This window comes from Electrona antarctica, assembly GCF_951216825.1.
Source record: "Electrona antarctica genome assembly, chromosome: 5".
Lineage (NCBI taxonomy): Eukaryota > Metazoa > Chordata > Actinopteri > Myctophiformes > Myctophidae > Electrona > Electrona antarctica.
The window spans coordinates 46,842,230-46,855,391 of NC_136810.1; the positions used below are offsets into that span (position 1 = coordinate 46,842,230).

The 13,162-nt window shown below is 39.0% G+C and overlaps 1 protein-coding gene across 5 annotated transcripts; it reads left to right on the top strand.

The window, feature by feature from the left end:
- The first annotated feature begins 108 nt into the window (after positions 1–108).
- On the top strand, positions 109–7,951 carry LOC306923358 (pancreatic secretory granule membrane major glycoprotein GP2-like). Of its 5 annotated transcripts, none has more exons than XM_079501416.1 (12): positions 109–198; positions 288–448; positions 2,076–2,183; positions 3,215–3,262; positions 3,536–3,898; positions 4,014–4,076; positions 4,214–4,398; positions 5,157–5,302; positions 6,152–6,403; positions 6,698–6,854; positions 7,578–7,659; positions 7,799–7,951. In XM_079501416.1, the coding sequence occupies exons 2-12, from the start codon at positions 289–291 to the stop codon at positions 7,804–7,806; spliced, it is 1,572 nt and encodes a 523-aa protein (XP_079357542.1). In that variant the 5' UTR covers positions 109–198; position 288; the 3' UTR covers positions 7,807–7,951. The 5 variants fall into 5 exon arrangements, with proteins under 5 accessions (XP_079357542.1, XP_079357540.1, XP_079357541.1 ...); XM_079501414.1 differs by having other exon boundaries at positions 110–198; positions 4,011–4,076; XM_079501415.1 differs by having other exon boundaries at positions 110–198; positions 3,539–3,898; positions 4,011–4,076.
- The last annotated feature ends 5,211 nt before the right edge of the window (positions 7,952–13,162 follow it).

The window sequence follows — 13,162 nt, forward strand, 5'->3', positions numbered from 1 at the left end:
TCGTTATAACCTACAGTATAGTAACCATAATATCAAACAAACATGTCCATGTTTTACTGATGGTCATGTGTAACGGTCCCTAATCTCCCTATATTACCCCCAACATAGGCTTATAAATTCTCTAACGTGATCTGCAAGGTAAAAGGAGAGGGATCCGTCAAAGAAGTTTCTCTATTTCTTCCTGGTGGTGATTTTCAGGTGTGGTAACAATAACATATCATTATACTGTAAGTAAAATGTTCCAGCTTTGCATTGAACCAGTTATGTATTCTCTGTCTGATCTCCAGGATGTGGACCATGGTGAGAGCGCAGGTTTTTCTGTTAGTCCTGCTCATACCGATTGGCACTGCAGAGCCTGCATCTGAAGAAAATAACACTGAAGAGTATTATCCTACAGGAAATGAAGTCCCGGGTACTGAGGAGGCTACGGGTACCGAGGATCCTACAGGTAAACTGACTCTAATGTCCTCCTATTGATATGATCTGTGGTGGGAAAAGTACTCAAATAATTTACTTTAAGTAAAGGTATCAATACTGCACTGTAGAAATACTCTGTTACTAGTAAAAGGCTGGAATAAAAAACCTATTTGAGTAAAAGTACAAAAATACTGGTATTATAAAGAAAAAAGTTTACTTCAAAAACCAAAAGTAGAAAGTACTCTTTTGCTCACAATGCGTCGCATTGCAACGCATTGTATGCTTTCAAATGGGCGAAATGTATATAATGTTTTGTAATAATAATAAAAATCTACAAAGTAACTAGTAACTAAAGTTTTCAAATAATTGTAGTGGATAATTGTAAAGTACAATATTTGCCTCTGAGATCTCCACTAAAGTAAAAAATAAATACCTCAAAATTGTACTCAAATACAGTACTTGAGTAAATACTTAAGTTACTTTCCACCACTGGATATGGGGCTCTATTTTCGTCCATGCTAAATCCCTTATCCCTAAACATTTTTTAATTGTTCAAATAGCCGATAACGATATACAAGCTCACGTGTCGATGTAGATCGGCTAGTTGAACTATTCAAAAATGTTTTTCAAAATAGTAAATAAGGCAAAGACGTTTAGGGATAAGGGGTTTAGCATGGACGAAAATAGAGCCCATGATAGTTGTTACTTAAGTACTGTAGCCTGCTGGTGTACAATTTTGAGGTAATTGTACTTGACTTGAGTAATTCCAATTTCCAATACTTTTACTCCACTACATTTATTTTAAAACTTTAGTTACTAGTTACTTTATAGATTTATATTATTATTAGATAGATTATCAAATAGATCATTAGATTAACCACTTCGATATATATACATTTCGGCCATTTGAAAATAGACGATCTACAAGCTCACAATGCGTCTCGATGCGACACATTGTGAGCTTGTAGATCTATTTTCAAAATATTTGAATACATTTTATACATCTGCAAACTTGTGAAACAGGACATTCTGCATAATGAGTACTTTCTTATACTTTAGCTATTGAAAAATAGCAGATCTACAAGCTCGTAGCGGCACTGTGCTATTTTTGAAAATTTGTGAAAATGTGGCGCAAATCATTGAATGTATATTCTTTCAGAGCGAACGTTTTTAACTAAAATCTTCGTGTGTGTGTGTGTGGGGGGGGGGGGGGGGGGGGGGGTCCCTGGAACAACATATTTTGAGATGGGGGTCGGCGGGCCAATTACATATATTTTTCGGGGGGTCCTTGACATGGAAATGTTTGAGAACGATGGAGTGACTGAAACATGGGCTTTTCAGAAAAATTTCAGGATTTAGAAGTAGAATCCTCCTTAGGTCAAAATGGGTTTTAAGTAAAACATTTGAGTAATTTTCCACCACTGCTTTTAGGAAATGTAGGAAATGAACAACAAATATATCTATATTAGAGTAATTGTATACTCAGTAATTATAGAATTTAGTTAAATTAACAATTGTGCAATAGAGGCTATGCGTGACATCAGCATTAAACAACATTAAACTCACTTTGCCACTCGATTTGCCACTCTGTTTATACATGCGCATATAGCCTCTATAAAGGCTGTGCACAACAATATATGTTTTTGTCTCATTCCTAGTCAATGCAGAGCCTGCATCTGAAGAAAAGGATAGTACTGAAGAGGATTATACTACAGGAAATGAAGTCCCGGGTACTGAGGAGCCTACGGGTACCGAGGATGCTACAGGTAAACTGACTCTAATGTCCTCCTATTGATATGATCTGTGGTGGGAAAAGTACTCAAATAATTTACTTTAAGTAAAGGTATCAATACTGCACTGTAGAAATACTCTGTTACTAGTAAAAGGCTGGAATAAAAAACCTATTTGAGTAAAAGTACAAAAATACTGGTATTATAAAGAAAAAGGTTTACTTCAAAAACCAAAAGTAGAAAGTACTCTTTTGCTCACAATGCGTCGCATTGCAACGCATTGTATGCTTTCAAATGGGCGAAATGTATATAATGTTTTGTAATAATAATAAAAATCTACAAAGTAACTAGTAACTAAGTTTTCAAATAATTGTAGTGGATAATTGTAAAGTACAATATTTGCCTCTGAGATCTCCACTAAAGTAAAAAATAAATACCTCAAAATTGTACTCAAATACAGTACTTGAGTAAATACTTAAGTTACTTTCCACCACTGGATATGGGGCTCTATTTTCGTCCATGCTAAATCCCTTATCCCTAAACATTTTTTAATTGTTCAAATAGCCGATAACGATATACAAGCTCACGTGTCGATGTAGATCGGCTAGTTGAACTATTCAAAAATGTTTTTCAAAATAGTAAAAAAGGCGTTTAGGGATAAGGGGTTTAGCATGGACGAAAATAGAGCCCATGATAGAGTTACATGGAAATGTTTGAGAACGATCGAGTGACAGAAACATGGGCTTTTCAGAAAAATGTCAGGATTTAGAAGTAGAATCGTCCTTAGGTCAAAATGGGTTTTAAGTAAAACATTTGAGTAATTTTTCCACCACTGCTTTTAGGAAATGTAGGAAATGAACAACAAATATATCTATATTAGAGTAATTGTATACTCAGTAATTATAGAATTTAGTTAAATTAACAATTGTGCAATAGAGGCTATGCGTGACATCAGCATTAAACGACATTAAACTCACTTTGCCACTCGATTTGCCACTCTGTTTATACATGCGCATAGCCTCTATAAAGGCTGTGCACAACAATATATGTTTTTGTCTCATTCCTAGTCAATTTGATGACCTCCACAAATCATCATGAATTCAAGGCCTCATGGGGTGTGTAAATGATAGAAAATAAGTCATTTTTGGGTGAACTACTATTGACATTTGTTTTACGAAATTCTAAGTAAGTTAGAAAATATGTAAGTACAGTATATGTATTTACCTTCAATACATTGTGAATACAAATTAAAAAAATATTGTCACTATAGGGTAATATGTGAACTGATCATATAGTGTGTATGCCATTATTATGTATAATATTATGGTATATTATAATAAAGCTTGTTCGGTGGCTCTGAATTCTTGATTGCTGTTTTCCTCTTTTAGCAGACAACTCTGAAGAGTCTCCTGCTAATCACACAGTAGACCAATTCGAACCTTTGGCCGAAGCGTTCAATGACATGTATGCCGGTATAAAATCGGGGACGATTCGCCTCATAAATGGAGAGAGCGGCGAGATCTGTTTCGGCAGAGTGGATATCTTTTTCAATGACCAGTGGGGGACAGTGTGCGACGACAGCTGGGACATGAAGGATGCCCAGGTGGTGTGTAGACAAATGGGCTGTGGCAGGGCGCTGGAAGCACAAATGGGTGCATATTTAGGAAAGAGCAGTGAAATGCCCATCTGGTTGAATGATGTGAGCTGCACAGGCGACGAACCAGAGCTTGCACTGTGCATACACGGTTTGAGTAAGTGATTGATACAATACTTTATTAGTCAGAAATGTAAACAGTACAGTCAAACACTTAGTCTAAAAGGATATCACTGGAAAAAAATCCTTGCGGTCTTGTTTCCATTCAGCAGGTCATGTGGGAAGCAGAAACTGTGGTCGCGGTGAAGTTGCTGGCGTTGTCTGTGCTAAAAAAGGTAAACATGAATAGGCTAGACTGACAGCAATATATTGTTAGGCAGCCGGCTATACTGAATATATTTTACTGTTGCTTGCTGTCTTTTCACTTTTCCCCACTTATTTTTCCCTCTGTGACGTACCCATCGTCCTCCAGTTACTGAAGTTATATGTGGCCATAGTCAAATTGAAATTTCCCTGACTAGCCAGTCACAGTCATACGGGCTGAATGTGTCGTCTGGTCACCTGGCCGACCAGTCCTGCTCATCTTTCACAGTACGTGATCACAGAGTGTGGTACCATGTGCAACCTCGGGCTGACATCTGTGGCAACATGTTCAAGGTGAGCATTTTGTCTACCAACTCTGTGCTGCTGTTGTTGTTGACTATCTTTATTGACTGTGAAGAATATTTTTCTCAATAGACACAACACAAAAGTCTTGTCCTGTCCTCTTCTCCAATATGATTTGTGTGTGTCTACTTATAATTCAGCTGCAGGAGGCTACGACAGTGATGCTCTCTTGGGCACAGCACATTAGAGTTGGAAGAGGTTAAACTGAACCGTTATGTTACAGGAGTTCTGATGTAAAACCATGCATTGTGTTTTTAGCCCAGCTAGAAGCAAAGATGGCAATGTCAGTTCATTGGTCCATCTGTCCATCCACCACTTTGACCTTTCTTCTAGTGCCACCCTGAGGCCAAAATGGAAACTTTGCACAACAAGATAATATATTTTAATATAATACCATGAGAAAATTGCAAGAGTAACTATTTTGATGTATTTTCTTCTAGCGCCATGCTAAGTCAGAAATGTTCACACAATATATAGAAAAAATGGAATGGGTAGATTGCCATGAAACATGTGATGTATGTCCAACACTTTGGACCCAAACAAAATATCTCACATAGTACTCACTACTAGGGTGTTAGGAGTAGGACCAAGGCTTTTAAACTCTTAGTCTTCTCATTTTATTACCTTCTGATGTATTGTATGACTGATTTGCTGTTATACTGTTTAATTATGTAGTCCATAACATCGATTACAAGCTGGCTAGATATTCACTCACTCGACTGATCATTCATGTAACCTCTGTCTTACAGACCAACGGCACCCATGCCACCTACTCCAACAGTTTATTTGTCTACCCTGAAAACAGTGTATCTACAACACCCATGAGTTTCCCCTTCTCTTGTATCTATCCCTTGTACGCAGAGATCAGCCTAAATTTGATCAGACCACTCCTTCAGTAAGTAACCTACTACTACTATATATAAAAGTTGCTAATGGTGCTGAAAACACAGGCACCGAATACAGAACGGTAATGACAGACATGCGACAGTTAAAACAAATCTATAAAACATCTTTAAATGAATTGCTGCCATACCATTATATTTCTATTTGTAGGCCTATAGCACATGTATATGCAGGAAAACATACCTGAATAATTGACTCAATGTTGGCCAAACATGCGTGGTTAAAAATCAGATAAGCATAAATCCTTTATTTTTTCCCCAGTCAGCATTTTATTGAGCAAATTTTATTCATATATATTTTAAGTAAGTTTCAAGTCTGCAAGTTGATTTTCATATTGTACCGAAATGAACTGAATCCAATGGCTTCCTCTAAGATCAAACAAAACACGGTATGCCTTTTGACGGCAATATCAAGTATACCAATAGTTTAAACACACCATCTCCACACCATGGGGGACCAGGCTTTCTGCTCATCGGCTGTGGAATGCCATGCCCGACCACCTGGCGCTTTTAAAAGGGGACTAAAGACCTTTCTTTTTAAAAAGGCTTTTGCCTAGATGGACTTATTGTTGCCTGTGTTTTAGACTTTCTTTTCCTTCTTTTTGTTTTTGCTGTGCATTAGATTAGACCATTGAACATATTTTTCTATTTTTATTTCACTGTTATTAATTATTATTATTATTATTTCATTATTATTTTTCTCTTTCAATGTAGCACTTTGAGATTGTCTTCAGATATGAAGATAAAGTGCGTAACAAATATAAAGGATCTTTTATGATTATTAATATTATTATAACACTGGTTACGGTATGATCCTTTTAAGTGCCATGTTTCCTTGACAGGATGGAGACAGGATGGAGAGACAATAGCGTTTCAAGCGTGGCCTCACAACCCAACACCTACATGGCCTTGTTTCAAAACGCCAACTACACAGAGCCTTACCCGGCAGGCCCACTCACCCTGACGGTGGGCTCTGCCCTGCACGTACAAGTGTCTGTGGAGGAAATGGATGAGAGGTTTGTGGTCGTTCTGGACGACTGCTACGCCAGTCACAGAGAAGACTCCAATAATCGATACTACTACATCAGAAACATGTATGTGTAATTTCCTCAGCCTCAGCAGAACAATAAATAAAATAGAGGGTTGGGTTGGAGTGGGGTATGGTGTGTGTGTGTGGGGTGGAAAAAGTACTCAAGTGTTAAACTTAAGTTAAGTAAAAGTATCAATACTGCAATATAGAAATACTCCAGAATGTAGTAAAAGTACTTCAGTAAAAGTACTAAAGTATTGGCATCAAAATGTACTTAAAGGAAAGGAAAAGAATGAGGGATGAGAATGAGATAGTGATGTGTCATGGGCCTACAACCTGACCGATGTGTCCCCCCTAGGTGTCCAAAAGGTCATCTGGTGACAGTGGATGAGAACGGAACTTCCCTCAAGGCTAGATTTTCTACCCTGCTCTTCGTGTTCGGAAGAAGCCACAGCGACATCTTCCTTCACTGTTCACACCACATGTGTGACCAGACAACCTCCTCTTGTTCTCCTGTAAGTTTCACACTGCACCATTTCATTCACTTGACATATTGCCAACCTTTTACAAAGTATATGGTGGTTTGTTTGGTCTTTGAGGAACCCATGTGTTTACCTTTCATTTCATTATGGTATGAAAATGAACTCGCAAAGACTTGGAAACTTGCTTTCGATAGGTAGTCCGACGTGGGATTTCCACTATGACGTTATTATCTGACAAGATTTGTTATGTTGCATTTGATTTGAAAAGCTGAAAATAAACGGAAAATAGCCCCTTAACGGCTCAGTAATGTTAGCCAATATTTACTCTATTTTGTTCTTTTTATTGACCTTTGAGACAAAATATATATAACATTAAAGCCTACAAAAACATGTTGGCAGTGGTGTATGGTCCTTTAAATCAGTAACAGTGCAGATGTTCGGGAAGTACTGTGAATATACTCCACTGGCTCTATTTTCGCCATGCTATACACCTTATCCCTAAACTTCTTTGCCTTTTTATTTACTATTTTGAAAACATTTTAAAATTGTTCAACTAGCCGCTCTACATCGACACGTTGTGAGCTTGTAGATCAGCTATTTGAACTATTCAAAAATGTTTTTCAAAATAGTAAAAAAGGCAAAGAAGTTTAGGAATAAGGGGTATATCACTGGCGAAAATAGGGCTCTACATGTTTGGATGCCTGTTGTGTTTTCTATTCACCTGTGTATTTACTCCTATTCTCTCACCATTGACAGACCTGCTCAAGGAGGGCCAAACGCTTCGCTCCCAGAACTGCAGGACTACCCCTCAAACTCATGACCATTGGGCCGATCACCTGTGAGTATCAAGAACAACATTAAGAAAGATAGAATGTTATGAAATCCAACGATCTGTTGACATGTCAATAATGTTAACTTTGACTAATTTATTATATTTTTTTATTTTTTGCTTTGGATCTTCGGGGGACACGCTATAGTGAAGTGAACCAGTGGACATCTTTAAATGACTCGATTGTGTATGCTTGTTTGATTTGAAATATGCTATTTTGTACTTCATCCAATCTAATTAAACAGTAAAAAAAATGTTATTAATGTTTTTTTTTTATTAAAGTGACATGCATTGTAAAGGCTGTTGGTTCCAATTCTCTTGTTGAATCATTTTTACTTTGTACCTTTTCATGAAGCTCATTTTCATTTACATTTTCATGTGCTCAAAAGGATGAGTTTTTTCCAAAGTTATATACCTGGCTCTAAATCCTTCACTGAAGATCACTCAACACAATTGATGTGATGAGTTCAAAATTCTTCCAAAATCTTCACTTATTCACTACTTTAACCTGAGCCAGCCTGTATGTGAGTCCAGTACCATCCGGTACCATCTCATAGCAGAGCAGATATAGCCTGGTTAACCACTCCCCCTTGAATACGTTTCATTCCAAAATGCAGTGTGATTTCAAGGGAGTGGTTAACCAGGCTAGAGCAGTTATTCACAAATCACTCCTGAGTCTATAGCGTTTCTTTCTATTCTTAACTTTCTATTAATAACTAGTGCGCTGATACAAACACTTTACAGCTGTCAGTAGTGAAGATTGAAAAGATTTCAGTGTGAGAAAAGGGCCTTGTGGCCAACTTAGTACTTAGATACTTTCCACCACTGCCTATACAGTACCTTCATATTCTATGCAGGTTTGGGCACAGCAGTGGCAGACATTTTCTGGTTCATATAAATTATTTTAAGCCTAGAATCAAGCCATCCATGATCCTGGTGAATCATAACCATAAAACATTAGATTCTGTGAGAAAAAAAAAGAAGAAAAAAAATCAAGAATCACCAGGATCCCAGGTGGCTTGATTCTAGGCTTAAAATAATAAATCTCTATGGTGTCTTGATCAAAACAAAAAATGGGCACCACTGCTATGCCCTATATGTTGTGGGTGTTAGCCTTAGAGTATATATGGTGTTAGCCTTCTTACCCTTCTAAACATGCAATTGGACTCAAGAGTGGCAACTTTTGTTGTGTTTGAGCCAATAATCTTGTGAACACCTTATCTTAACATACAGTGAGCCACAGAGTACAATAAGCTCAGCAGTTTGAACAAACAGTCTTGGAAACAACTAGAGAATGTCTTAACACACTGAGCCACAGTTTTCCAATGCTTGTTTTGGTTTCGGAGTCAAGAACAGGGCAAGTTGGGCAACCACCTTGGTGGGGTTTGAACAATACATTTGAACAGCGATTCGATATGCATACATGGGTGACGATATTATACATGGACAACAATATTGGTTCATTCATACGATTCAATGATTTAAATTCGACAGTAACTAACTATTTACCAAATAAATTAAGTCTGTGTGAAACGTGCGTGGATAGTAGGCCTACAGGCTTTTTTTTAATATAGGCTACTTCGTACTTTTACTCAAGTCAAAAAACGCTCCTCAGAGCAGACACAGGCAGCTTTCACTGGCCGGTGCTAGTATTTCTAAAAAATTTGGATTAAAACGGCGATCGTGCCCGAACGGTGGGTCGTACCGGGATGGGGGACAGCTCGTTGGATCTGGCCTAGCCCGAGTCTGTCCGTCGCTCCCTGGCCGGCCTGGGCGCGAAAAGGTTACTCCCAGTCACTTGGGGTAACCAAGTGACTGCTGTGCTAACCCGTCTCTGCTTATTAGCTGTGGTCTAATATTTAACCGTTTCGGGTTGAGGTATTAGGTAATCTTCTCAGGTTGTAAACAGTTGTGAATTTAGGTGAAACCTTTTATCCAACTACTTGGCTCACCCCAATATGCTAGGTTTTCACCAGCTAGAAATTATACAACAAAATGTGTCACATTATTTGAAATTGAAGTTTTTATTAATTCAAGTTAGAGTAGTAGTCCAGTATGTCCAGACTCCAGGGTATGTACTTGTACAGCAAGCTGCCTCACGCTACAGAAACAGTAGATACAGCTGGCTAGGCTTACCTCATGCTGTTTACATTTCTGTCTAATGAAGTATTCAATCAATCAAAAGCAGGGACCCTGAACATATCACTTGTGTTTTTAGCTGTACTATCAGACAGCAATCATGGTGCCATTAAGTTTAGCTGTACTATCAGCAATCATGGTGCCATTGACTCTGGGAGGTGGAGGTCATGGTGGATTCTGGGGAGCCAGTAATGCTTTGGTATGGGTTCAGTCAGTGTGACCCAGCCTTGGCAGTTGGCATCCAGGCCAGGAGACATGAGTCACGGCACAATTAGATCTCTCATAAGGTACCTCTCTACAGACTGTCTCCTAAAATGATAAACTTAAAATAAGCTTGTGCCACATTTTCACGATTTTTAAAAATAGCAGATCTACAAAGCTCTTGACGCGGCACCCGGTGACGCGCTATGAGCTTGTAGAAGTGCTATTTTTCAATAGCTAAAGAATAGTATAACATAATGCTTAAAACACCAAAAGGGGTTCCCGTCCTGACATACATTTTATGAGTGTTTGAAACACATACAATAAGTATAACTCTGCTGTTTGGAAGAAACCACCTAACTCCAAAATGTTAATTTTTCAGGAAATGAAAAAACATCCAGCTCAAGTGGAGTTAGGTTTTTATCGTAGCCCTTTTTAATACTTTTCATTGGTTAAATATTTCTTTAACCAACACACATACGTAAAGGGTGTTCAATAGCACTGATAGCACTAGCACTTTATGAAGGGAAAAAAGGATGGCTAAGCAGGTGGAGTTAGTTGGTTTGGCAAAATGCAAATGGTCATGAAAATTATCGTTTGATGTTTGAATTTCATTAGCTAACACTGGTTATGGTTTAAATGAATATCTAACTGGTTTATAATCTTGTTTTAGCATAGTGCATGAGAATGTAATGAAACTGACTGTGTGCAGTTATGCATATTGCAGGCCATAGGCATAGGGGTGTCTTGTTTGTATACTGGTTGCTTGTGTTTTATGTAAGGGATAATATCTGGCTAGGAGGTCATTATCGGGAGATAATTCACCGACAAGGAGTTTAATTACATTGTCGGAATTATATCCCGACAATGACCACCTAGCCAGATATTATCCCGTTTATTACATGGCTAACTAACATAAATTAATACATTGACACAAAACACAACAAAAAAAGTATTCCATAAATTCGCGCTGGCTGCGTCTGCAGCTGCAGGACTGTCGGAAAACAAGGAAGTGAGTTGATCAAATGGAATCCATTTTCGGGTCCTGCTTCGTCTATTTCTCGCTCAAATGTTTTCAAAAACATTTTAAGAGCAATGTGTAGCTGTAAATGACATTGTGTGTCACTAGTGTGTGTGTATGTGTGTGTGTGTGTGTTTACATGGCTGTAATGTTGGAAACAGCAGTAAATCAAGCGGGGCGCAGCCGGTGCTCAGAGGGTTTGATTAGGCAGCGGTCATTATCGACACATAATTCACCGCTGAATTAAGCGATTGACCAATCAGAATCAAGCATTCAACCAAGCCATGTATCAAAGCGTCAACATTCGAGGTTTTCTTACCAAGTGCTAGGTTGTACACCTCATGCCTCTAGGTCCCCAAACACTCAAACCTCAAACCGGCCTCATGTTTGACCTGGTTGTCTCTAGCCTGGTTAATAAACCAGACCGAATCAGCCGTTGGCAAAAAAAAAGTTGCATACCGCGACAGTGTTGTGTGATATTAGTCTGGCTTATTAGCCAGGCTAGGTTGTCTCCACCAGGCCGAAGGCATGGTGAGAGAGTATGTTTTGCACTCCGTCCGTGTGTGTGCGTGTGTGTGTCCGTCCGTTACCAGCTAATCTCCGGCACCGTTAACCCGGTCGATGCCAAACTTTGCACACACACTCCCTAGATGCCAACGATGAACCTCTGCCCCGCATTTTCCAGAACGGCCTGTTATAGCGCCACCATGAGGCAGCTTTTCACATTTGTTACCTAAAACTGCACCGATCTGCGTGAAACGTTGCATGCACACTCCCTAGAGGCCAAGGACAAACCTTTGACCTGCATTTTCCGCATCTGCCTTTTATAGCGCCACCAGGAGGCCGACTTTTGTAAAACACATTTTTGGATATTACTCCTCCAGATTCTGTCCAAAAATCTCACAAATCGTTACACAGTATCTCTATGGTCATGTGCTCAAGTCGTATCTGTCCGATATTTCATATTCCACCCTAATTGGCTATAATTGCCTTTCACAGTTTGCAAGATTGCCCCGTTTTGAACAAAAGCCTCAAATCATGAACACAGCATGCAATTTACGTGAAATCTTTCACACATTTTCTTACTAGGCTGAGGAATATATCCCACCCTTTTCACATTGGCCTGTTATAGCGCCACCAACAGGTTGATTTTTGCAAAACAGGTTGATTGGAACAAAATGCCTCAAATCATCCAATTGCCATACAAGGCAAACATGTTTATATTACTACTAAACATTTTGCCAAACATCTCACACAGTCCTATCCTCCTGGTGGAGGCCTGTGCCCAGATCGGGCACTTTTTCTAGTTTGAACTATTCTTTGATCAGAAACGACAGAAACAGGCATGGTGGTGGTGTGTGTATGTATATTCACAAAGACACTGAATATGTTACTCGTACTGACTTACAGCATGATGAAATTGAAACTGTGTGGGTTGAATTAATTTTCAAAAAGGCTAAATCGGTATTAGTGGGCACCGTCTACAGACCGCCTGACCAACATGGGTTCTATGATATACTTGAGGGGTGCTTAGCTGAGGAGGAATGTGTAGAGAAAATCCTGATTGGCGACTACAATACAGACATGCAACGTAAGGAAGCACCTGTGTTTAAGTCATTCAGTAAGTTCTGTGATCTACATAGTGTCAGTCAGCTAATTACCCAACCCACTAGAGTGTGTGATTCTACTCAAACTGTCATTGATCTCATTCTGTCCTCGGACAAATCCAGAATCTCCAAGAAAGGGGTTATTGTATGTGGGCTTAGTGATCATTTTATGATATTCTGTACCCGCAAAATACAAAAACTTAAGACCGGCTGCCACAAAACAGCCATATCAAGGGACCTCAAAACCTACTCTAGTGAGGTCTTTAACCAAGTATTGGAGAGTCTGGATTGGTCCGATGAGCTTAAAAGCACACTTGTCGAAGAAGCTTGGCTTGGCTTCAAAACCAAATATACATCAGTACTGAACAACATGGCTCCTTTGAGAACCACCAGGGGCAAAACCCGCTCGGAACCATGGATGAATTCGGACATACTGGCTGCAATGAAAGCCAGAGACAAAAAATGCTCTGAATTTCTAAAAAGCTAGCCAAGCGCTTCGACAGTGTTCGCCAAGCTCGTTTGAACAACCTAAATACCCAACGAA